At 32.4% G+C, this 27,388-nt stretch overlaps 1 protein-coding gene across 11 annotated transcripts in view; it reads left to right on the top strand.

Annotated features, from left to right (window-relative positions):
• Positions 1-27,388, top strand: part of Obsc (Obscurin) — a 105,694-nt gene that overhangs the window by 71,152 nt on the left and 7,154 nt on the right. For 9 of the 11 annotated variants that reach the window (XM_088181847.1, XM_088181845.1, XM_088181849.1 and 6 more), the window contains 27 exons: positions 4,634-4,726; positions 8,133-8,435; positions 8,969-9,125; positions 9,194-10,189; positions 10,627-10,881; positions 13,966-14,208; positions 15,479-15,620; positions 15,687-15,871; positions 15,932-16,358; positions 16,776-17,300; positions 17,371-17,652; positions 17,711-17,886; positions 17,948-18,235; positions 19,615-19,965; positions 20,797-21,078; positions 21,146-21,379; positions 21,438-21,627; positions 21,701-21,879; positions 22,303-22,532; positions 22,596-22,947; positions 23,586-23,991; positions 25,770-25,948; positions 26,018-26,373; positions 26,432-26,676; positions 26,737-26,854; positions 26,913-27,096; positions 27,170-27,351. In XM_088181847.1, the coding sequence (XP_088037973.1) occupies positions 4,634-4,726; positions 8,133-8,435; positions 8,969-9,125; positions 9,194-10,189; positions 10,627-10,881; positions 13,966-14,208; positions 15,479-15,620; positions 15,687-15,871; positions 15,932-16,358; positions 16,776-17,300; positions 17,371-17,652; positions 17,711-17,886; positions 17,948-18,235; positions 19,615-19,965; positions 20,797-21,078; positions 21,146-21,379; positions 21,438-21,627; positions 21,701-21,879; positions 22,303-22,532; positions 22,596-22,947; positions 23,586-23,991; positions 25,770-25,948; positions 26,018-26,373; positions 26,432-26,676; positions 26,737-26,854; positions 26,913-27,096; positions 27,170-27,351 (7,560 nt within the window). The remainder of the gene's footprint in view (positions 1-4,633; positions 4,727-8,132; positions 8,436-8,968; positions 9,126-9,193; positions 10,190-10,626; positions 10,882-13,965; positions 14,209-15,478; positions 15,621-15,686; positions 15,872-15,931; positions 16,359-16,775; positions 17,301-17,370; positions 17,653-17,710; positions 17,887-17,947; positions 18,236-19,614; positions 19,966-20,796; positions 21,079-21,145; positions 21,380-21,437; positions 21,628-21,700; positions 21,880-22,302; positions 22,533-22,595; positions 22,948-23,585; positions 23,992-25,769; positions 25,949-26,017; positions 26,374-26,431; positions 26,677-26,736; positions 26,855-26,912; positions 27,097-27,169; positions 27,352-27,388) is intronic. The other 2 variants (XM_088181843.1, XM_088181852.1) reach the window with 1 other exon arrangement.

The following is a 27,388-nucleotide window of genomic DNA, read 5'->3' as shown; positions in this document are numbered from 1 at the left end:
GCGTCTAATATGTCCAAACATCTGAAATAGATCTGAGTTGCAGATGATGAGTTTCTCTCCTCCTCTTCCTCCCACTCGCTGAAATCTCAGCAGCAGCGGCTGAAAGAAAACGTGTAAAAATAAACCCGCCATAGACCAGAAATATTCACGCGATGTTCGTGACATAATGACCAAGTTTATTTTCTCGTCCAGTAACACTATACCCGCGAGTATTGGTAGCCAAAAAAATATAATCGGAGCGATTAAACGCTCGACGAATTTTCGAGGCTGCGAAAGTTGGGGGGAAAATCGAATGTAATGGAAAATGTCTAATATTGGCACGAATCGAGCTAAAATTAACGGCTAGCTGAAGTGAAAATCTTGCGAGAAAAATAGTTTAAAAACGCGTGTGACCTTGAAACCCTACAAAAATAACGCTTAAACTTGTTTAATATCAACATATTAGACTTTTGCAAGATCAAGCCAGATGTTTTTTCCAGTTTTAATATTATTATTATCATTGATGTGTAAATAAATGTTCATTTATAGGCTGATGATGGATACAATGGAATCGTAGCTTACTAAAAATACACCTAATTAAATTATTTATTAATTAGTAAGTGATTATAAGTATAATATATTTCAGCAAAATAATAAATGATTCTATCTACAATAACAAAAAATAATTTTCTATAAAACTAAAAAAGAAAAAGTTTTATGTTGTAAAAAGACCGCTGGAATTTTTAATAGCATTCTTATTAAATCTATTTAAACTAATTTAATTGGTATAAAATTGTAAAAACCAGATTTTATAAAGAAAATATCTAATGGCAATAATAATATATAATAAAGCAAAGCAATTAGATTTAAGTAACGTCCAATAAATAAATAGTATCATTTTAATGTTATAATCTTAACACTTTACACGCGTTAAACAAAAGTAAATATTCAATGTTTTTGGAAAAATGTACACTTTATCTTGTTATTGTGTTCAAATGTTTTGATTTTTTTAATTTTTATTTATATGTAATTATATTTTATGTTTATTCAGCAAAAAAAATTTTTTTATAAAATTAGTTTTTTATTAATCTTTGTGTAAAATTAGTAGATTTGCGCGTTGAAAGGGTTAATCGCATTAAAATTTACATACAAATGAAAGACTCAAATTAAGTTTTTCATATTGATTTTTTTATAGCACTAATAGTTCATAAAATATGAGCACTTTAAAATCTGTGTATAATATAAATTTCGTTATAAATATGCTATAACGTATTATTTAATTGCTCTAAATCTGTCGAGATCAATAAATAGTTAACCTTGAATATATACATATATGTTCCAGAATATATAAGCATATTATTGAAGTGTATCCTTGTGATTTGTTGTTGAGTATCAAAAATGTTTATCATATGCGAAAATGTCTTAAGATATTAAGAACACAGTTCTATTTTAAATAAGAGATATAAGCAAAACTATACATATTATAATGTAAAAACTTTTTACCATACTTATTTTAACCTTTATATTGTGCTATCATAGTAAATATCTGTTCTAGAACTTTTTTAATATTGATATTTCATTGCTTATTTTAAATATACGCTAAGTAAAAGATAAAAATATTATTAATAATAGAATAATAATTTTTGTCACATTATCAGATATATTAAATATAAATAATAAATAAAAAACATATAAATATATTTTGAACAACAAACAATTATATTTTAAATACATAAATACATTAAGTAATATGTATTAGAAATAAAATATGATCGTAAAAAATCCTTCATTTCATGGTGTTGCAAATTTGCAACGTACTCCAAACTGTAATGATATTTCCATATGTCTTTATAAATTTATTATTTTTATAATGTTGCATATTTGCAACGAACTGTTTGCACTAAAATTTTTTTTTTCGTCGTTATATATAGTAATATTTAACTTTTTAACTAGAAAATCATTAAGTGAATGGTTAAAGACTAAGGATAAAACTCAGTAAGAACTCTTTGTTTAGCATTTTTTTAATATTATTTATGTTTAACGTTACTTTAAAAATACAATAATATATTGATACGGATAATATAAATATGAGTTATTGACATATTTAATTAGGTAAAAAATTCTCAAGGACTCAGTTTATTCTAACCACTAGCTATAAACTCAATACTGTGTTACATTATAAAACCATCCTTAATATAATACAAAAAAAATTAGCACATTTGTTAAAACTAAGTTCAAAGATTAAAAAATAATACTCTGTAAAAATATGCTTAAATCTTATATAATATATACAATAGAATAAAAGGAATATATATTTTTATCCTACAATGGAACACCCAAATAATTACTTTGTAGGATAAGTAAAACAATCCGATCTCAATATTGACGTTTTTGTATTTAATTTCAAATAATTAAGAAAATATATATAAGACCACTCTTCGCGTGGTATGCGATCGTCATCATTTTTCGTACATTTTAGAATATCAATATTAGTTTGTACTACGTCTATTTTTTAAAGTTGCCTGCTTGTTAAATATACACTATTTTTCATCGTGAATTATAATCATTTGAGTGTCTCATTGACTCTTTAAAAATGTGTGTATTTCATATTGTAATTAGTGTTTATCGATTCGAAGTGTATACAAAGTTTAGCTGAAGAGCCAGAGTACTGTTAGTATTTTAGTTAAAACTAGTATTTTATACCACAAAGCACATAGCACCAGAAACATAAAAATATAGATATATAGCAATTTCATTATATTTACATTTTTATGTGCAGTCGCTCATTCATATGAGATTTTGAAGAAAGCGCAGATTGTCTTTCAATTTCTACTCCAGTCATAGATGTGTCTCAAATAGTACTTGAATTTTATAGTGTTAAAATGATTGTCTTTAAACAAGCATCTTTATGTAATTTATATAAAAACGGTAATATTTTAAATTTATATTAATTTTGCTATATTTTCACGGAAAATTAATTTATAATACACGGAACACAGTTAGAAAAACGCTGAATTAAATAAAGCATATATTTTAATGACACAGCAAATACATATTTGCCCACATACATTAAAGAATTTTTTGTTATGACTTCCAGATTACATATAATAGTGTACTTTAATATGTTTTATTCAATCTGCATTTAACAGATTGGCAAAAATAATATGCTTGCTAATATATTTACTTAAAACAGCACACTATCATATCTTTCTTATCGAAATGCGGTAAAATCCTATTCTGTAGTAGGCTTCACGCAGTTGTTTACTTAATGTGTGCTTGAGATGACGGCAAATAATAATTAGCGATTAGCAAATACTATAATTGAAAGCAAGATTGCAATTGAATAATTTTAGATTAAATTTTTTAAATTACTAAATAATTTTGTCTTACTGAAATTTATTTTATTATATAACAACTATACAGAAAAAATTGGGTAACACCGATATTTTTGTATTAAAAATCGATCGGAATATAAGAATTAAAAGCCCTATTCTTCTCTAATGTATAAGTTAACTTCTTCTACGATTGCCTTCATATTTTAATTTTTTTAATTTTTTTTCAGTTTAATATTTATTTTCTCTATTGCTACAAATAATGCTCTCAAACACAATTTTGTGAATAAATTTATATTAATGTTATGGTTATTACTTTTATATATTTTTATTATTAAGCTCAAGCACAATCTTAATAGTAACTAAGTAATTAATAATGTTCCTTAATATTTCACATTATATAATTAATTGATCTGATAAACTTTCGCATCGAAATCAATCACAACAAATTGCAACATTAGCTTGGAAGCCAAACAAAAATCGCTTGCCCAATCGAACCGCAATAAACAATACACAAACATTTTAGCTATCTATAACTTTAGCATAAATATGCTAAATTGTTAAATTAAAGCTTCTGTATACAATTTTGTTTATCGCTGCAATAAAACGATCGATGTGCGAATTTTCTCGACTAGGTAAACTTACATTCTGAGTATTTTCGTGGGTGTGGTTAAAATTGAACTTTATCTACATATGTATATTTATTAAATAAAGATTGTTGATATACAAAGTTATTTTTGCTCCTAGTTATATTTTATAATTAAGTTAATCTTTCACTTATATAATATATTTTTTGCACATTTTTATTTTAAGATACCGAATCAAATGCGTAACAAAATTTGACATTTTATATTTTTGACGAACGTCATATGTCACATAATATAATATTTCATAACTTGTAGAACAGATTTGACACATTTATTTAATTAATGATTTACAATCTGAGTACTTTATTTGCAATAATTATTTTATTATGTTAAAAAAATGTTTAAATATATACAAGTTTAGACTTTTTATCTCTTATTAAAAAATCACTTATTTATTACATACGAATAATTTAATATATAAATATGACTGTTAAATAAAATTATTTTTAATATTGTAGAGCAGCAATAAATAATTAAAAAAATATAATATGGATCATACAATTTTTTAAATAGATAAAATAGTACTATTAAATTTTAACTATACTTGTTAACATAAAATATATATAAAAAAAATATTTTAGAAGCAATTTCATGAATTTGTACAACTCCCATACAATATATATGTGTGTGTGTATTTATGAGCTGTAAATATTAATTTATACTTCTATTCAACAGGAATTATCCAACCAAATCGGAGACGATAAGACAATATCCGAGCATTTGAAACTTCCCATTCAACGCATCAACGACTATCAACTTCTCCTAAAGGTAATATTTGTATTTATTTATTATATAATAAATTAGTATTTAATACATATACTTAATAGTTTAAAAAATCATATCGATGTTATTTATCGGTATTTTCACAGTAACTTCTAGACCAATCGACCTAATTGAAAATCAGCTGGGATCTTTTAACGCGATATGTATTTTCCTAGATTCTATAATATATATTCGTATGTGTTTTACGATCGATGCCAAATAATCTTGTTGTGTTAATGTGGAGCATATAAACTAGCATTTACGTAATTTGCCATCATTTAGCCGGTTATAGATATAGTATAATATATAGATTTAACCGAACTATTTCTGTCGCTGGCAATCGCCGGTCAGTGCTTATAAAATAGTATCCGTTGATAATTTTAACATAAAAAAATGTTGATGGGTTGCTTGTTGAATTAAAGACGATGATGGATTCTTTTGAAGCTCACCAATTGTCTTGATGATTTGTTTGAAACGCAGGGTCAACGGTCTACGTATAACCAGGTTTATTGGATGTTTTGTATATTACGTATGCGAACATAAGTCGACGAATGCAATGTGAGAATCCTATAAAGAATTTTCACTTTCCTTTCCCAACAAATTTGGCTTTGGCCCTTGGCCAAATTCACCGACACAACAATGTGCCGGCGAGACTTCTTCGACTCATGCCACTAACCAGATTGTCTGAATCATGTTTATGTACGACTATATTTATAATGGGACTTCCAGAAATATTTCTGATTATTATCTACAATCAGATGATTTAAGTTGAATTATAAATAGCATTATCTATTTTTTAAAACGTATTTTTTATTTAAAATATGCACAGTAACTATTAGTTTTAGCCCCATTTAGTTTGTATGATACATCATTTTACATTGTTTAATTTATATTTTTCCCATATTTGTTATTAATATATCAAGGAACAAATTATAAATAATATATATTTTAAAGCAATACCTATTTATATTAACTTAACAATTAATTTAAACCGTGAAAATTTTTTTTTGTATTAAAAATATAATATTTTCTTCTAAAAAGAAACCATTCACAACGTTTCTTCACATCCACAAAATATTTGGTATAGTCTTTATCTTCTATATAATCGCAAAACTTTGTCATTTTAATGCTATTTTTATTAACGAAATCAAGCAAATGTCCTATAAAAAATTATCTGAGGAATATGTGCCGGAGTGACTCCGGCATCACGACGATGTCGTTTTTGACCAAAAATTAATGAATTAGTTAATCGTTGTTTACGGTCGTTGTCTTCAGATTCCTCTCATAAATGGTGTAAAATTGCTTAGTTAAGGTTCTTATTAATTGTACGATCTGATTAGAGTTTTTACTAGACTATAGTGTTATATTTAAAAATAAGTACCTTGACAATCGGATGAACTTAGCATGCTTTACGCTCAAGTTGTGACGATTGGAGCTTTGTTTCGATGTCATAGTAATACACACATGATTCATCACATGGTGTAGCACATTATGGGTTGTCAGCTATGTTGAAAATTCAGGAATTTTGAAACGTATTTGGTTGCAGTGCGTTTTATGCCCAAAATTTCAATCTAATTTGCTTGGATGTTCTTGGGTGCTAGAGTATTACTTCGTTGATATAGCGTGAATATATACTGACTTTTGGCTTAGTCTCGATGAAGGCCCCTCAAAGAGGATGCCGTAATTAAAGCGGAGTCTTTGATGGCGGCGGCTTAACAAATGGCAATCTACTTCGAGGAAGATTTTCCATGAGAACCACTCAAAAACGGAGCCTCAGCGTGTTTGGGCTCGAGGTTGTCTTCTCTGTCTTCACTGGATGCCGATCCGAAGTCAACGCAGATGGCTCATAAATGTCGTTATCCCTGACAACTGGTAAAGAAAAGTAAAAAAAATCAAATTTCACAATTTCTATTTTTTTCTTTGAAAAGTTTAACAACAATTCTATCAAAAGTGGCTCCGAGAAAATCAGTTATCAAATTGCAAATTTGTCTCCAAAACACCGTCACCAAAAAGCGCTCTTTAAAATTTTCCCCACTCTTTTGGGTATGACTTTGCAGCCAGAAAGACGCAATTGGAAACTAGTATAAGAATTTATTAATTAAAATTACGTACATTGCGAGTTGCTATGATGGCCGAGATCTTTATTATTCTAGCGGTAGTGGAGAAGCTGGCGGAGGGATGATGTCAGTCGAAAATCTTTTGAGTTCTGTTTTGTGTGGCAATTGTGTGGAGATTGATCCCTCTCTGCTACGGTGCTCGTATGGTGGAGTCCCTCTCAAGATGTGAGCATCCATGACCGTATGTTATCCGCGGGCGGGCAGTGTCTGCTAGTGTCTCTCCATTTGAGATCAGCCTTAAGTATTCAGGGCTGCAAAGCTTGCTGATGAATCACAATCATGCAGCGATTATCCAGCCAATCGTTATACTCGATTCTTAGTATACACCTTTAAAAAGTGACATTTGCTTGATGGATCTCCGAGGTGGAATATTGTGACCTTATGGTGCTTTTTGTCTTCCGGTGATATATTGTTTCCCATGACCGTTTCATAACAAATAAATATGTATTCAATGCACCGAAGACTTCTTGCGAGTTATTTATGTGAAACCCTTTTTTCTAGTCGTAACGAGGGCTTTTGTGTAGTCCCATTCTTTACACTATTGTCTAGTATGTCATTACTTGTGAATGATATTTTTTGTAACAGTAATTAACACGAGTTTCAAGAATAAGATCCTCACGATTCTATTTTTAACACAAAATTTTGTGTCATTTTAAAATTTTAAAAAATGTTAATAACGAAAGTATGAGTCGTACAAATTTGGTTGTCAAACTCAAACTATACTTCCAATATTGCTGAAAAATTACATACGCATCACAGATAGTGGTACCAACTTTATTTATTCATTTTTTTAGATTTATCCATTCATCTGAATACTGAAAATAATTTCTTGAGAAACTTTCAAGATAATGCTTACATGTTTATTTAATTAGCCTATAAATAACTATCGAATATAATTTAGTATTATGTATACTCAATGACTCAATTGAAAATCAATAATAAAACCCAATATATAAAAATTAAATTAGTATTTAAGATATCTATTAATTAGACCAATCATCGAGTAGTTTCAAATTTTAAATCCCATTATCCGTTGTCGATTTTATAACGTGCAAACGACTCATTGTTTTTTCTCATCGGTTGTAAGAACTCATCATAAATATATTTCTGGCGCTAAAATAAATTAGATCAGCGCACATTTCACCGAAAGATAAAGGGAACTTTGCCAAACCAATTTGCTATGGTCCAAATAAACTTAGCCGCAATCGATACGGCTAATTAAACGGTCTTGCGTGCGTTGTACATTGTTAATTTGTACCCATGGTATTAACGTTTGTAAAAATACTCTTCAACAGGAGTTGGTAAAGTATTCAACACGGCTGGGCGAAGACTGCACGGACCTCCAGAAGGCCCTAGAGCTTATGCTAGGAGTGCCCCACAGGGCGACAGATAACAAATTCATATCGAGCATCGAAGGCTTCCATGGCAACATCTACAAGCTTGGGCGCCTGCTGACCCACGACTGGTTTACGGTTTTCGACAAAGAGGGCCGTGCCAAAGAGCGCTACTTATTCTTGTTCAAGGCTCGCATCCTTGTATGCAAAGTTAGACGCATATCCGACGACAGATCAGTCTTCATCCTCAAGGATATCATAAAGGTATGTATCATACAATACTTGTGTATATTATGGAATGGTTCAAAAGTATTCATCTAAATCAAGATTGCACTTTCTTCCTAAAAAGTCTATAAAATAACTTGGCATTTAGTGTAATGTTAATCTGAATCTTAACTCTCACGCTACCAATATGTATATTAAGCAGGCGCGTACAGTAAGATACTTTCCCTTTCGCCAGCTCGCGTGTTAAGTGACGAGAGTGAGTGAGAGATAAGGTCGTGCATTCCGCACCCCCTTATCTCTCACACACTCTTGTCACTTGATACGAGAGCGAGCGAAAGGGAAAGTATCTCAACGTACGCGCTCACTTTTATAAATGATAGTGTAAATATTTACCTAAATTTAATTTTTCTTGCATAAAAATATAACGAGCATCTCTTTTAATAGTCAATGTTTATTTTACAATCTTATACTTTGATTCCTAATATTATTATGATTCAATAATAATGAAAGGACGTTTTGCATGTGCTATATTTACTCGTGTATTATATAACTGACAATAATCTTGATTGCAGTTACCCGAAGTCGAAGTCAAAGATCACGCAGCAGATCTTTTCAAATTCGAGCTTCACAGCACAGTTGGCCCGCCTTATCCGTTGATCTTGACAGCTCACAAGGAGCTAGTCAAACCGGCGTGGCTCAGAGAGATCAGACAGTATTCCAGTGACGTAGGTCAGTATCTCATCCTAAACCAAACTAGATTATACTTATGCATTTATAATCATGACTTTTGAATACAGTTGCGCTTGCTGAACACGCTGCGGACGATCTGCGAATAGATCATAATCATTCGGTGACAGAATCAGAACCGCCGAAGGAAGAAATCAAATTAAGACACGTCGTTGTTGTTGAGTCTAAGAAACCAGTTGTATTACAGATCGAAGAATCAACTGTTTCTAACGTACAAGCTACTAAGTTATTAGAAAGGAGTGCTGTCAAATCTGTCGCTGAAAAGATAGATACAAGCGCTATCAGCACAGAAGTAGTTTCTACGACTACATCTAACGTTACTGTTGAACAACAATCGCAAGTGAGCGTGATATCTGCGACTACTGTTAGTAGCAGCACTGTTGAAGTTTCAAAACAAGCATCACAATCAGTGTTAGAATCTTCCAAGGAAGTATCAAGACAAGTATCGATTAGCCAAGGAGTTACAAACGTACAAGAAACTAAATCTATAGAAGTTTGTAAAGAAACAGATAGCAAATTAATTAAAGAGGAGCAAAAACCGATTGTTGAAGAACCTGTTGAGAAACCAATAGTTAAGACTCAAGTGTCTGTGGTGAAGGAAATAGTTGTTGAAAAAGAGACACCAATTGTTGAGAAGCAAGTTGTTGAAAAAGAAGTCGCTGTCGTTAAGAAAGAGACACCTAAAGTTGTTGAGAAACAAGTATCAGTTGTTGAAAAAGAAACACCTATTGTTGAGAAACAAGAAGAAGCCGTCAAGGAAAAGTCTATAGTATCTGTTGAAAGCATCACCAAATCGAAAGAAGCTTCTGTTGTAGCAGCTGCTGAAGTGTCTAAGACTATCGAAAGTGCAGTATCTAAAGTTATTGAAGTTGAAAGTGTGAAGGATGTGCCTTCAAGTGTAATCGAATCTAAAAAGCAGCAAGTTGTAGAAGAAGTAGCTCTTCAGTCGTCCAAGCAAACTGAGGAGTCAGTTTCAATCGCAGAAACACAAAAATCTACCGAAATGTCTCGAAAATATTCTAGTTCTTCCTCTCAGAAGGTCGAAGGTGCGTATTTACTCAAATCTATTGACCACACATACAACATGGTTCTGCATTATCGATGTATCGTTGTTGTACTTTCACGTATTATCATTTTAATAATTTGTTGTAGTAGTAACTTTGATGTTTTTAGTACATACATACATTTATAATAGTGGGTGTATAAATGAGCGTTTTTTCGTAAGATCTGAACCGTGACTGAGCATTGTCGTGCAGCAATACGACCCTGTTGTTTTTACAACACATCATAAGTATTTTGAAAAATATGATCGTCCATTGCTTATATGACTATTTTGTTGAATTATTTTAACTTAACTTAAAATTATTTAAACTCATTTGTACACCTGATATTTAGAATACTACACCACATTGTAACGGCGCAAGTAACAGCACTAATTCATTGTAATATTGTATTGGTATCTTTTTTCCTAATCCCATCGTAGAGTACTCTTCGGTGTCGAGCAGTAAAATATCTTCGAGCACAGCATTCGAATCATCTTATGGAGCTAGTACGACTAGTTTTAGCTCTCAAATAGCCGGTTCCATGATGTCGTCCAGCGTTTCCCAAAGGGAGTCTGTCGCAAACGGCGTTTCGACTTCCTCCAAGGTCGAAAGCAGCACCGCAAGGTTAGCTTTGACCTCCGGGGAAGGCGGAAGGCCAATTTTCACCAAGACTTTGGAAGGACGCAACATCGAACGTGAGTAAATACTGAAAAGGGGCTTTGGCATTATTTTGCTTAAAGGTTTTTTCTTGTCAATAATAAGTGTTTCAATATAAACACTTTCAAAACATGAATAACGCAAAAAATGAGTTCTGTTACTGTCTCTTTATTTATGTTTTAATGCTTATGAATCTTTTATGCTTTCTATATGGTTTTACAACAACAAAAATATGAAGCTATAGTGAGAAATTCAATTTTTGATATAATAGGTTTATAAATCAACAGACGTACGTCTGCTCATTTATATTTCAATTTTTACCTCATTTCATTTTACAGATACATTTAATTAAATCATTATAGCAACGTGTGTTAATATTATTTATGCTTTATTTAACATAGTTTAAATTATGCATGCATTAATAAAAAACACTTTTGAGAGATCTGGTATCAAGATTCACAAAATCCGCCATTTAACTACAACAAAAATTTAAAAAAATGTCTTGAGACATTTTCATACTGAAATAAATATCAAAACCACAAACTTTAACTTCAAAGCTCTGAATTTTTATAAGATATAATATCTATTCAAAAACTGTGAATGCTTTTTTTTAATCTTTTAAGCATATTAAAGTATAAATAGCACAGAACACAAAATGGTTTTGATACTAGATCTTTTAATAGCTTTGAAAATGTTTTTATTTTTTTTGTCATTCAGCGTTAGGTGAATTTAAAAGAAGATTTTGCTTAAATGAATTTACTTGATAAAATAAAAAATGACAAAGGATGCTTTATGGAATTTATCTCATTTTCTTTCTATTTTAGTTTTCGCAAAATAAGATATGTCCAAAACGAAAATTGAAATAAAAATCAATATATAATAATATTTTATGACTTTTTTCAATATATTTAATACATAAATGGCGTAATATTTATAAAAATATGTCCATTAACATACATTTTTTATGCATAATCAAAAGTTAATGGTAAATGTCTGATATTCTACAAGTCACAATTATAATATTTTCAATGACATAAATCACAATATTTTTACTTTTATAGCTAATAAAATTACATATGAGTCGTTCAAATGCAAAAGTGATTATCTAGCCTCAGTCGTTTTCTTACAGAATTATGGAAAATGTTTATATTAATTATTAAAGAACCAAATTAAGTGTTATTTTTAAGGTATATATGATGTTGTACCAAAAATATGCAATTTAAGTCTTTAAACTTAAATAATTTGTTATGATATTACGTTTTTCTAAAACAAATTACCAGGATTAGTACTGGTAAGGCAGCATCTAGAGCTGCGGTCATTAAATAAGGGAGAGCTTTAGTGACGTTAATACTCCAGTGGCGCTGCAATGGCGCAGTACATCTGGTTGCCTAATCTCTGTAACGCTGCTCTAGTGGCTGCAATCTCTTGGGACCCTGAAGGGGGCATCTCTGCGGAGTTGCTGCCTTCTACGGGCGCTCTACGTCTGGGAGCTTTTGGTCATCCAACTGGCCAAAAATAAAACCCCGACGGTGATCACAGCTTTTTAAAGGCAGCATACTTGCGATTTCTTTGGCGCGGATTTTGATGAATCCTTGATAAGTCATCCCTTATCTCATCGCGCAAATTTTATTTTCTTTTTCCACATTAATAACAACAATCCATAAAAATATATGCGAATATATTTATTATTTTTAATTTATTTTCTTTTCAAATTTTCAAGAAAAGTGTTTCCATGTTTCGAGGCTTCTTTTTTTTAACCTTAACGTCTATATTTTTTAAGACTTATTTGATATCCCTTTTAACGGATTTGTAAAATAATACGTTTACGACTAAAATACATATCTCACAGAATTCTTCCAAATGAAAATTTGTAAATCCTATCTAATTTCAGTACAATGCCCAATTTTCTAAATAGTATAGCAATGTTTCGTTCTTTTTAATTTAATCAAAGACTCGTTGTGGTGAAATATAGCTGTTGTAACAACAGTAAACTTCCTCCCTCGAGTAGTTGGCACGCAACGATACTGGCGGTATACCCGGCTCGACGGATGTTCTTCTTATTCTTGTGCGACCTTGACCTTCAAAGAAAAGTCATTTTTACCATCACTTCGAAGGACCAAAGAAACACTTAGTTGACTTTTTGAAACCAATTTTTTTTAATGTTGCTTAAAAAACTATTTTTTTATATCATTAGATTATAGTTTATATTTTAATATAAACATAAAAAATATTTTCATTTAATTATGAAATGTTTCAAACCTTTGAAGGTAGAAAAAAATATGACAATAGTAGCCCATAAACATCGTGACAAAAGAAAATTAGAAATGACTCACACATGTGTGCTAACGTCCGATTTAGTCTCTTTTAAGCGGCTGTATTTTTTTCAATATAGAGTTTTACACGCATTGGTGTGGCGCCCAAAATGACAAATTTTTTCACACCGATATGTGTGTGCGTCCGGTTAGCGGTTAAATCCTTTATTTAATTTTTCTATATAATTTACAATAAGTTGGCTCATGCCCGCATCCGAACAACACGAGAGCGGCAAGCATGCGCATGATTTGGCTTAAAGCATCATGGCCACAACAGCAGTTTTACCGGGCATGTTTAAAATAAATCAAAACAATAGTTCAACCCTTTTAATTTGTATAAATCTGGACTTTTAAAAGACAATATCAAAAATACAATTAGTTTTACATCTCAAGCATTGCAAAAATAAAATTTCTTCTGCAAAACCACTTTAGGCTAATATTCAGGTTATTTTTGTATTACTACATACTGAACTCAACTTTGGTAAAAATATACAGATAACCATTTTTGCGTTTGAACGACATTCCTTTAATTTAAAAATATTTGTTAAAAAATTTGTTTATTAAATTATTAAAATAATAGTAGCTTTACATAAGAAATGTGTTGAATAATAATAAATTACCTCTTACCATAAAAATCTTAATTAATTCTTCTCACAAGAATACTTATACATGGAATATGTTCGAGCCTTACATGAAAAAAAGGATTAAGTACATATTATGAAATATTTGACCGACGTGAATATTTTGTATATATTTACCTCAGTAAAAGTCGATTAAAGTCAGCGTGTAACTTGAATTATATTTTTTCAGCTGGAAACAAGGCAACCTTCGAATGCTCTCTGCAGTCGTCCGTCGACACAAAGGTGACATGGCTCAAAGACAACAAGCTGATGGCGGATAAGCTGGCAGACCGAGTCATGATTTCAGAAAATGATGAAAATTACAAGCTAGAACTGTTGCATTGTCACGAATCGGACAGCGGAGTTTACACTGCCATGGCCGAAAACAATAATGGAAATGCTAGTTGCACCGCTCAGCTGGTTGTCCAGGAATGTACGTATTTACCCTTAAATTATCTACATTTTTTGTAAATATGTTTCTAAGCTATGTTTTTTATGTATAGCTATTAAAGTAAATCATATAATCAATTTCCCGAGAGAACTTCTCGAATATTCGAGAGAACATCATCTCGAACACAACGGAAACACAGAACATAATGAAAATATGAACAGTACACTACCTGCAGGTTTATCTATTATACATGAATTAGAATGAGAAAGCATATTATGTAATTCTTATCAGAGTAGCTTTCTTCAAATAACATTTTTATGAATAAAAATATTATATTGGTGATCTGCAAGTTGCTTTATCGTTCAAATACAATAACATTTTTGCTTATACATAATATAATAGTTTGAGTACTATGTCATAATTAGTAATATTATTAAATTCAATTGAAGTGAAGGGATTATATATAGAAACATTCTGGAAGAAAATAAAATTTAACTTTCTTTATTTGTGTAAGCACTATAGATTCCGTTTTGGCATTACTTAATTTTGACAAAAGTTTTGGGTCTTGAGCAAGTAATTACAACGCAACAATAAGGAACTGTCTCGAATCGTTCGTCATTATAAAAATTGTCTACTTTTTTGAAGAAAATAATTTCTTATAAAAAGTAGACATATTTCATATAAATATAATAAAAATTGCTTACATGTGAGAGAAGAAATATGTACAATTATACTAGTAAATACTGAAGAAGAAAAATGGGTATTGTACACAAATATCTGATATTCTCAAAAGCAGTTTACATATATAAAAATATAAACTTACATTTTAGTGTAGAAATATTAAGAAAATATCAGCAAAAAATATGACTTAAAACTCAACCTATTAGAATTACAAAAAATATTTTTAATAATAAATTTAAATGATTAATAAGCAGAAATATTAATAAATTTAAAGCGGTAAAGCGACTTATAGATTACTTGTATAAAATACTAAATTATTAGGTCAATCAATTGATAATAGTAATAATAATGCACAAGAGATAACTAATAATACTATAATAATCTTCGCTCGGTTTGGAATCCGTATCTTTGAAAAGTTCAAATCAATCATACTTAGCTTAGTTCTAAATTGATTTATCAAAACTAAACTTTGACTTAACCAGAGATATATGGTCAAGTATCTTAATTGCAACTTCATATTATCATTATTAAGCATGACGATCATGTTAAACACACTCATGTTTATATGCACACTTAATACATAAACTCTTATTTTAAAACTGTTTCTATAAGTTCTTCTAATAAATTTCAGTGACTCCTGAAGAGAAGAAAGAAAGAGCTGCCCGCAACGGTGCGTTCTTCATTGTACGTTTGAAGGACACTCAACTTCTTGAGAACACTTATCTGCGATTCATGATCAAAGTCAAGGGTGATCCTAACCCTAGGGTGACATTGTAAGTGTTCAATTATTTATTGATCTATAAAGATCATATTATAATAATTTAAATACACTTCAACAGCTTCAAAGATGGCCAGGAGATAACCGCCGATAATGAGCGCATTCAGATCGTTAGGGATCACGCCGTTAAAGGGTTCTATGAATTAGTAATTGAAAACGTTCAAGCTGAAGACGCTGGAAAGTATTCTTGTACCACTTCTAACAAATTCGGACAGGAGACTTGTGAAGCTATAGTGTCTGTGACTGGTAGGGATACTTTGTAATGTTAATGTTTTATATACAAATAAAAACATATTGTGTTAATAGATGATAAGAACATCTTCGGAGTGCTGCCGATTGTCGATTTACCACCAGGCGAAAAGCCCAGCTTCAACTGGAGACGCGATGGAAAGACGTTTGATCCTGAAGAACGCTTCAAAGTACTCCTGGGAGATGATGAAGACTCTTTGGCCTTGGTATTCCAGCATGTAAGGCCCGAAGATGCTGGATTATACACCTGTGTTGCTCAAACCAGTACTGGTAACATATCTTGCTCTGCCGAGCTCACTGTTCAAGGAACTGTCAATCAATTGGCCAGAGAACCGGAAAAGCCTAAATTGGTAATTGAGCAAAGAGAAGCTCATGTTTCAGCTGGTGGTTCTGCTATGTTAGAACTTCAATGCAAAGGTTTCCCTAAACCAGATATTACCTGGAAGCATGATGGCAAAGTAGTGGAGCCCAGTGGACGGTATAAGTATGTATCAAAGACTGTTGTTAAGTTCTCGGAATTGATTATAATAAAAGACAAGTTTTTTGTGAAAATACAAAACACGTAAAATTCATATGATAAGGATCACTATTATTTCAGAATTATTCGATTTCAGATTACCTCAAAATGTTTACCTTATTGACTTTTGTGATGATTGTTTTATGGATTTTATAAGTGAATATATGTTTTGCAAACGCTTTTAAACGCTTGATGTTCATTGCTTTGACAAATGGCGAACGGATTTATCTTGGCAAATTAGTTCATATGGTCAATTTCCCTTCCCTTTTATAAGTTTAAAACGTTATTGAGATCCAATTCTAAGAACTTTTCTCACAGTTTTAATATATCTATGACTCTTCCTCATTGATCCATATCTTACTAAATATACTATTATTTATTTAGATTCCTCTACGAAGACGCTGAAACTATGTCGCTGGTCATCAAGAATGTCACACCTGATGATGCAGGTATCTATTCAATCTCCGCACACAACGAATTGGGCGAAGATCGTTCCGAGATGCACTTGTACGTCAAGACGCATCCAAAGATCATTAAGAAGATCGGAAACCAAGTGTGTCCGGTCGATATTTGTTATAAGATGACCGCTCAAGTGGAGGGTTCTCCGACTCCCGAGGTCGTATTCTTCAAAGATGGTGTACCTATTATAAACTCCAATACCCATCAAGTCACCAAGGAGCAAGATGGACACTACACATTGACAATCATCAATACGACTTTAGCCGATACTGGTTCTTATTCGGTGGTTGCCACTAATGAACTGTCGCAGAGTACGGACTTCTGGCAATTGCATGTTACATCGCCACCGAAGATTATCCAAAGGTTGGGAGAGAGGAGAGAGTACGGTGAAGGCGAAACCGTTTACTTCCAAGTCGTTGTGGAAGCAGATCCAAAACCTACTATTAAATGGTAAATATTATCTTGTATGTATGTATATGATCTTAAGCAATTAGATTCCTTATGGTATTGTATTTTAAAGGTTTAGAGCAGGAAAGGAGATCAAAGAAGATGCTAATACAAAAATCACATGCGATGGAAACACTTACACACTATCTATATTGGAGGTTGATAGAACACACGCCGATATGTATAGCTTGGAATTGACAAACTCTCACGGAACATCCACCGATACAACTTTGCTCGATGTACGTTGTCCGCCACTTTTGACTAAAAAGTTGAAAGACACTAAAGCTAACGAAGGAGATCAAAATGTTGAGTTCAACGTTAGCGTGGCAGCTTTCCCCAAAACATATGTTAAATGGTAGGTATTTATAAAAATATATTTTAAGAAAACATTAATTAATGTGATTCAAAATTAGGTTTGTGGGCGGTACAGAAGTCACTGAAAAGCGTACAGAGTTCATCCGCATAGAAGAAGGCAATAATTTCAAGTTGATTCTTAAAGAAGTCACTACTGAGATGGCCGGAAAATGTTCAGCTAGGATATCCAATGAGCTCGGTTCTTGCGAATCTTCAGCTATGTTCACCGTGTATAGTAAGTGCTAATATGAAATTGCTTTTCCAGAGCTGAATACTAATTTATCAATGTTATAAAGGCAAACCTAAGGTTACTAAGAAACTAGTCGACATGACTGTCGATGAGGGTGCGACTCTGAAGTTAGAAGTTGAAATTGAAGCTTGTCCAGAACCGACGATCAAATGGTTCAAGAACGGCCAGGAAGTGACGGCTGACGCTCGTATCAAGATAGAAAGAGACTCGCACAGGTTGGAGAATTACAATCTGACGGTAAATCTGACTAAGGGAGAAGATAGCGGAGAATATGAAGTGAGGGCAACCAACGAAATGGGCAACGTGTCATGTATGAGCAAGGTTGTCATTCACAGTAAGTACATTTTGAAACAATCGATATACGTAATATTTGGTAATGTAGATATTTCGTTTTGTAACAATTTACTTTCAATGTATAAAATGTTTTATAAAAAATTGTTTACCCATAGTTAAATTTGTGTCATGTATATAAGTAATTATGAGAAGATTTGAGTAATTAATACAATTGAACCTAAGTGCAAAACAAAGTCAAATGTCTGATTTATTATAAATTTAGAATTTCAATTTTTTTCCTTGAAAACTGTCATAATTATAGACTCATGTGACATCTTATATCAATATTAGATATTTTATTATATATAGATTTTACTTTATTTTTTGACAAAGATAAAGTAAAGTCGCAGCGGGAACGATTTTATTGCTTTTGACGTGGATTATTGACTTCTGAGAAGTGATAATTGTTTCATGCGCTCTCCTATTGGTCAAAATTCGGTTTAGACATGCTTCATTTGATTCTCAGTCATTGTAATCGTAACATAGTTATAAAATGTCTTAATATTAATGCTTAATAACCGAGCGTTTCCACTGCTACGGCACGATTTTATTACTTTTGACTTGGGACCCCCTTGAATTTGGGTGGAATAATGCATCAAATTTAATGAAATACTATGGATCTTAATGAAATGAAAATATTAAAAAACGACCACTGAGTGGCCAATTTTTACCTCCCCCACTCCCTGGAAAAATCTGAAATGGCGTACCTGTAAGAATTTAAATGCGGAATGAAATTTCATTTCCTCTTTTGCGTGAGAATCTCGGCTCTGCTAGTTTTCGCTAATGGCTAGTTTATTTAATTTAATTATAACAAAAAATACGTTCCTCACAAAATAAGAAACTTTTAAAATCACTAAACTATGTTTTATTAGTTCTAAAGATCGACTTATGTCTGTTTTTCGCACTTTGTTAATTACTCTTATTTCTTCATGTCAATATAAATATAATTTTATTTAAAATAATTGAATTAAATTGTGATATTAATTTACTTTTATCTATGTATATAATCGAGGGAGATGATTACGGACGTAAAAGCTATGAAAATTTTATTCTAATCTCGGATTAGATGTCTATGTAAAATTTCTAGGCTCGCTTCATTTGTGGAGCAAGTAAGTACAAAGTGGTGAATGGATTTAGAGATAGTGGTGTTTTTACCAACAAACCAAATGAAGTTGGTTTGTGATAATATTAAGCCTATAATTATTTATACTAGTTGAACTTTTCTATGCTATGCTATCTTGTCTTGTATTTTAAAACATTTCATGCTAGTTGATTTTTATTAACTTATGTTTTTATTTTTTATATTTATGTATTATACAATACAAGAAATCGCGATTTGTTACGAAAATTTCATCGTTTTTTAAACTGTCCCTTGTTCAGCACAAGAAACCGTCAACGGGTATGAAATGGATGTCGTCAAAATGGAATCGTTCGATGGCGAAGAACAAGCTCAGATAATGTCGATAGCCGAGGTAGAAAAACCGGCGATAAGCAAAGCGAAGAAATCGCTAACGGGTATGGAAACGGCTGAAGAAATAGTCGTTGACGAAAAGCCTAGAAAAGTAAGCGTCGATGATGCGACGGAACGTCAAGAGAAATTAAAGGGCGAAGAGAAATTCGTGAAAGTTGAGATAATAGAAGAAAAAAGTTTATCGGAAGAAGACGGATTCGCAAGTAAGCCGGTCGAAAGTACAGATTTAACACCAGAAAATAAAACAGCGCAAATCAAAGGTATAAAAGATACACATTTTACAACTATACACAACAAACACACACATACATGTTAAATGTTGCATGATCTAGTATAATACCTCCCAACCAGTTTGCTAATTCTTGAAAAGTATATCAAATCTAAATTCTCTTTTAAATGGTTGGGAGGTATAATTAAATTTATGCTCATATATCTACATTACAAGCAATATATAACAAATCGATTATTGTTCAAGAGTGATTATAAAGGAACAAGGTAAGTTATTAACATATTTAATTAAAAATAAATAAATTGTATTGTCGTGTATGAAAATAAAATGTATTTAAAAAAAATGTGAATGACTAACTGATCGTATGTATGACAAATATATTCATTTCACCAAAAACATCAAAAAGTAGTTAAAAATAATTAAAAACTAGATATATTCGAAGTCATCCATTAGTAGACAGTTTAACAATTTAAAATTTATGTGAGAGACAAATAAATTACATAAAAAAATGCCAAACACAAAATAAAATAAAATAAAATAAATAAAACGGTACAAAGAAGAAGATGCGCTATGAAGAAACTCAAAATAATAAATAAAAATGTATAATAAAATAAATGGACCAACCTTAATAAATTAAATCAAAGTGTAATAAAAAACACTGCACATATGTAAACATGTTTAAAACTAAATTATAACGTGTGTTTTCTAACCGCATGTTTCAACCGTAGTTTGCAACGTTTGAACCGAGTCGACAAGCCGTCCGAGGAATAGTCGCAGCTATGGTAAAATAATTCTAAAGTCCCCATTTGTGTTAAAAACATATTCAATATAGATGTTGTAATGTATATCGTTCTGAATACAGCTATGGCGGAAATCACTGGTGCTGAAATGTCTGATAAAACAGTATACGAATCTCTACCACTTGTATACAAAGTGTTCGCCAAGGGAGTGCCGAAACCATTAGCTAACTGGACAGTCAACGGTGAACCGATCAAGCCCAGTCAAAGAGTCGAGATTCTAGAAGAAGGGGACTGCTACAAATTGCACATATTAGATACTGTGATGGCCGATGCGGGACACTACCAGTGTGAAATCAGCAATAAGCTGGGAACATTTGCCAAAAAAGCTACTCTTTCAGTAATACGTAAGTCATATTAATATCATAAAATTACAATGGTACAATCTAATATAAATGACAATTTGTTTAACAGCTGTTAATGAATTGAGGAAGCCCATCTTCACAAAGCCTTTGACTTCCACTAAAGTACCTAAAAAATCACCGGTTACAATGAAAGCTGTTTGTACTGCCGATCCACTGCCAGAAGTATCTTGGTATTTTAATCAAAAAGAGATAACCGAAGACATGGCTGTAAAAATCACTGAAGAACACAAAGAGATTCAAGATAATCTGAAAGAGTGCACTTTCACGATGCATATACCTTCAGGTATGAACTTTATATCCGTATCATTTAATCTTGGCATTTACACAAACATATTTAATAGGACGTCATGCCGATACTGGCGAATACACAATCAACGCCAAAAACAAATATGGCTCTGATGAAAGCAGCGCTAGATTGGATATCATCCTCCGTCCTGAAATTGAAGAATTTAAAGACGCTGCTGTTCTTCCGTTCGAATTCGCCGAACTGACGGCAATCATTCGCTCTAATCCTGCAGCTGAAATTAAATGGTTTTAAAAATTTGCTCCTACACGCATAGATAAATATAAAAAAGAACTATGTCTAATTATTTGTATTACATAGGACCAAAGACGACAAAGTGATCAAATCTACTGAAGACATTGAAGTTGTTGAAAATAGAGAGAAAGAAGAATTTAAACTCGTTTTCAAATCGACCAAGTTGGTGCATGATGGAATTTACGTAATCACAGCTAAGAACAGCGAAGGTGTAGTGTCACAGGAGATCAAATTGCTCATCGTCAGTGAGTATATTTACAATATATTTAATTTATATATAACTATTATTGTTTATTAAAAAAAAATGTGTCAGATAACAGAGCTCCAAATTCTGCATATGTTCCTTTTCTTTTTATATGGATGTAACACCAATCTATAGAGTTATATCTTGCTAACATATATAATATCTTCTTTTACAACTTTCACACGAAGATCTCGATTAAGTGCCTCTTATGGCACAAACATAATTGGAATCTTTGGATTATTTCGATTTTAAATTTATGTTCCATATGTCTATAATGTCTTTAAAACAAGCTATTTTTATATATTTTGATTTCATGAATGGAAACCAGAATATTATACAATAAATCAAATCATTTCTAACTAATATTAATAATAATATCATGCTGAATATGTATTATACACTATTTACTATGTTACAATAACAGATGAGAAACCAGCATTCATCAAAGATCTAAAGGAGGAAACTATTGTGAAAGACTACGATGATGTTACGTTTGCTATCCAATGCGATGGTATTCCAAAACCGACTGTTAAATGGATGAAAGACGGACAGGAAATCAAGGTTGATGATCGTCACATTATTGTCACTACATCTGAAGGTGTTGTCGATAGTAAATTGGTTATTTATCGCTTCAACGCAGAAGATCAAGGAAAGGTATGTTTGTAGTTTTTAGTATTATATTAAAATAAGAGTTTAACTATTTATTATTATTTATAGTATATTATTAGAGCGACAAATGCAGCTGGTGATACTGATTCGGTTTCACAAGTCAAAATGGCTCAGATTGCTCCAACGTTCGCCTCAAAACCGAATAGAGCCGCTGAAGTAGACGAAGGAGAAACTTTCACTCTCAATGCTAAACTCGACGGCAGTCCGATTCCTACCGTTCAATGGTTCAAGGACGGCGAATTGTTCAAGCCGGACGAAAGAGTTCAGATGACGGCTCTTCCTGATGGCACAGTGGCACTTATGATAAAACAAGTCATACCGTCAGACTGTGGAGCTTATAGATTAGTAGCAACGAATCCTAATGGTGAAACTGCTACTATATGCGCCGTTGCCGTTAATCGTAAGTAGAGAAAAGTTATTTTAATAGGTCTTACCTTGACTTTGGTTGCAACTGTGACATGCTTTATCACAAAGGAAATATGTATAAGACAATCTTCTATTGCATTTAGATTTGGTGACCACACAGACCAATCCATAATCGTCGACCCCTTTGATGCAAACCTACTTTCTCGGTCTTCATAAGCATGGACCTATTTGAAAATATTTTCAGAAAATTATACATTAATGAATTTTGATGTTGCGTACCATTTTTGCTACCTCGCACATAAACATGGTTCCTACCTTGCTACTGACATGCAATTTGAAATTTTAATTAATTAATTCCTAATAGTTAATTATACAAACAAGTGTTAGTTTTAGCTTCAGACCAAATGACTTTCACCCAATCTTCAAGTGTCCAGTCACGGTGCTGCGGATCACATTCCAGTCATTTAATTTTTGCTGAAATACATGACTTATGAAGAGCTTGCATCTCTGAATTCTACTTTCTTTACTCTTCTCCCTATTGTTTATAATAAAATGGATGGTAAAATACTTGCAGAAATTTCACCGTTAATTTTGAGCAGTTGTTTATATATTTTTTTATTATGTGTACCATATTTATTTTCTTATTAATATATATTTTATAAAACATTACAGCTGCTCCACGCAAGCCTATCTTCATCAAAAACATCGAGCCATGCAAAGCTCTGGTTGGCGAACAAGTCAAACTTGAAGGCAAGATTATGGCTTTCCCAGCACCGGAGATCAAATGGGCCAAAGACGGTGTGCCGTTGAGATCATCGCAAGCTATCAACTTCATAAATCAACCTGGTGGCATCATCGGATTGATAATCGAAAAGGCAACTCCAGAAGATGGCGGAAACTATACTGTTGATGTTGTTAACAATCTTGGAGAAGCATCTGGTAATGCGGATGTTGAAATTCAAGAAAAGGACAAGAAGCCGGTGTTTTCTGCTGAATTGCAAAGGACTTCTGTCGTTGAAGGCTTCCCAGCAAAGATGGAAATTCGCTGCAATGGAAATCCAAAACCAACTCTCAAATGGTATGTATCAATTACTCTGTATGTTTTCTCAGTACTGAAGACCAGACGATGTCTCTTCACTAGACTTGATCTCATTTGGTCAAACTTATCTTGTTGAGATGCTATGTTGTCACTTTATTGTTGTCACCAGAATGTTTCCAGCCACAACCGGCTCGTAATCGTAAAACTAGACATCTTCTTCTCACTATCTTTAATGATTAATTGGTTCTATTCTAAGTCATTTTTTATTAGCATTTTTTAATAAACTATACAAACCTTGATGTGGTGATACTCTGACCTCTGTTGAAGCATCAACGTACTGAATATTTGAATAATATTTACCTCTAACAGGTGATCCAATTCGAGTTAACTATGTTGGTAGCACTGTAAATTAGACGGCTGTCAATAATCACTCGTGTTGAAAGTATATGTTAGTTTACAACAACACATTTACGAAATGGATCGCTTAACCACCGCTCAACGCGTTAAAATTGTTCAATTGTTCTACAGAAATAACAATTCTGTACGAACTGTGTATCGAAATTTACGGGAAGATTATGTAACTTTCATCATCCTACTGAGTGAACAATTCGCAACGTTGTGAAAATACTGAAAGTGTTGGAGATAGGGAAAAGCCTGATCATCATCGTGGCGCCCGTTCAGCTGAGAATATTGCTGCTGTAAGTGAAAGTGTGGCCGAATACCCGGAATTGTCGATTCGTCGGCGTTCGCAGCTTTTAGGCTTTTCTTATGGCTGCCTTTGGCGCATTTTGCATCTGGACTTACACCTACAGCCATATAAAATTCAGATAACACAAGAACTGAAGCAATACAACAATAGACAAAGAATAATTTACGCAGATTAGGTGTTAAAGCAGCGGGAAGTTCATGCTTATTTTTATAAAAAAATCTTCTTTGCCGAGGCACATTTGGACTTCTTTGTGTATGTTAATAAGCAAAATAGCCAAATATTGGGCGAGAAAAATCCTCATATGATTCATGAGAGGGCATTACATGCCCAAAAATTTGTTTTTTTTCCAAAATTTGTTTTGCTTTTTGGTGTGCATTGTGGTCAGGCGGCGCCATTGGGCCTTACTTTTTTGAAAACGATGAAGATCGGACTGTAACAGTCAATGATGAGCAATATAGGCTCATGATAACTGATTAATTTTGGCACGAAATCGAAGATATTGATGAGAAAGACACGTGATATGTTTAACCTAATCTTTCTATATATTCAATGAATTTGCAGTAAAATTTAATCATGTAAAATTGTTGTTTTTTTACATTTTCATGAATCGAGATTTATGATTAAATCATAGACATAATATTTTCATTAAATTATTTTTATCATGAGAGAAGCATTCATTTATTAAGTTAATTATTGTCATATTGTGTGACTTTTTCATTGTCCATTCTTCGAGGTCGCTTAAATCGAAAAGGCAAATATCTAGGAATCAACATGATTATGGGAATGAACACATTTTTCTCAATAAATGTTTCGGTCAGAATCATTGCTTTAATCTCAAATGACATTTCCTTCACATTGCTCAGTTTTGGTTATCTTAATTCATCAGCAGCATAAAAAGGCTACTAACAACTGGAGTTAGTTTGTGCTGTGGAAATCCATTTGGATTAAAATAGTTTAAGAACTCAACTGGATAAATGATAGTTTTTTCTTTACAACTGACATTATCTCTTGAATAGGGAAATTGATTTTAACGACTCTTATAAAAAAAATAATTCATTCAAGATAGATATATAAAAAGCAAATATAATAAAAACATATAATTTTATAGGACTCATAATGGAAAAGAGATTATACCTGATGGCAAACGTGTCAAAATCACAACTTTGCCCAACGGAACATGTTGCTTATTGATTGAAAAGGCAACCTTGGATGATGCTGGTGATTATGCTGTACATGCCACAAATGATATGGGAACAGTTTCAACTAACGCCACACTGGGAGTCAATAGTATGTATTATAGAATAATTATAAATTATATAATATAACATTATTTATAACTTTATAAACCTTTGATAGGCAAACTAGACGATTCTTCGGCCGAAGAAAAGCCGTACTTCGTACACGGATTGAGAGACGTGAACGTCGATGAGCACAATGAAATCATAATGGGAGCTCCGTTCGTCGGTAATCCGATCCCGGAAGTCACGTGGAGCAAAGACGGTGAAACATTGCGCCCTTCCGATCGTCTCATGATGACGTGCGACGGGAGAAAGGTCGGCTTGGAAATCAAATCTGCCAAATTGGAAGATGTTGGTTCTTACACATGCAAGTTATCTAGTCCGTTGGGAGAAAACAGCAGTACAGCCAGAATCAATGTCAAGAAAACATCGCAACCGCCCAAATTCAATCAAAAGTTTACCGATTTACAACAGGTATGCTTTAAATATATTATGATATTTGAATTGTTTTTATTGTTGATATGTTTCACAGCTTCCAAACAACGATGCTAAATTCGCCGCTCGCGTTTCCGGAGTCCCAAAACCAGAAATCACTTGGTTCTATAACAACAAACCCGTCTTGGATTCAGAAAAGTTCAAGATTAAGCGAGACGGTGATATTTGCTGTTTGTATGTGAAAGATCTTACCCTAAGCGATTCCGGTAAAGTCAAATGCCAAGCCAGAAACAAGGAGGGACAAGATGAAATTGAGGCTATTTTAGAAGTAGTCGAACAAATGTGAGTATTTAATTTACTGTAGTATATCAAACGGTTATGTTATAAAATGTTTATTTTCAGTGAGAAAAAGCAAAGAATGGAAGCACCGTCGTTCATGAAGAAGATCAGCGATACGGAACTGTACAAAGGCATGACTGGAAAATTCACAGCTTGCGCTAATGGATTCCCTGATCCAGAAGTATGTCTTTATCAAATATATATTAAAACATAAATAATTTAATTCAAATGATTTTCAGGTAGAATGGTATAAAAACAATGAGAAGTTATACCCAAGTGATCGTCTCAAGCTGGAACGTGAAAGCACCGGTCTATTGAGATTATCCATCATCGCAATCGATATAGACGATGTTGGTACATATTCTTGCAAAATATTTAACCAGTACGGTGAAGATATTTGTCATGCAGAACTTACCTATGATTGTAAGTCATAATTCTTAACCAAATGTATTTATGTCCAATAGTATGTATATTAAAACTTTTTATAAAATTATAGCATTAGAATCACGCATATCACGTCCCGTTACTGATCTTAGTGAATTCGATAAGACCAAGCAAATCGGAGCTCCTCTGCCACTGGCTGATAGGCCCATCATTTCAAGGATGATGGACAGACATTTGACTCTTTCTTGGAAGCCGTCAATTCCATTTGGACCGAGAGAGCCCGTTACATACAGAGTAAGCCATTTCGTTTAATATTTTTTACTGAAAGATA

This window comes from Plectrocnemia conspersa, unplaced genomic scaffold (genome assembly GCF_051122295.1).
Source record: "Plectrocnemia conspersa isolate PC_06_02 unplaced genomic scaffold, ASM5112229v1 ptg000002l, whole genome shotgun sequence".
NCBI classification, from domain to species: Eukaryota; Metazoa; Arthropoda; class Insecta; order Trichoptera; family Polycentropodidae; genus Plectrocnemia; species Plectrocnemia conspersa.
This window is presented reverse-complemented; position numbering and strand designations above follow the sequence as displayed.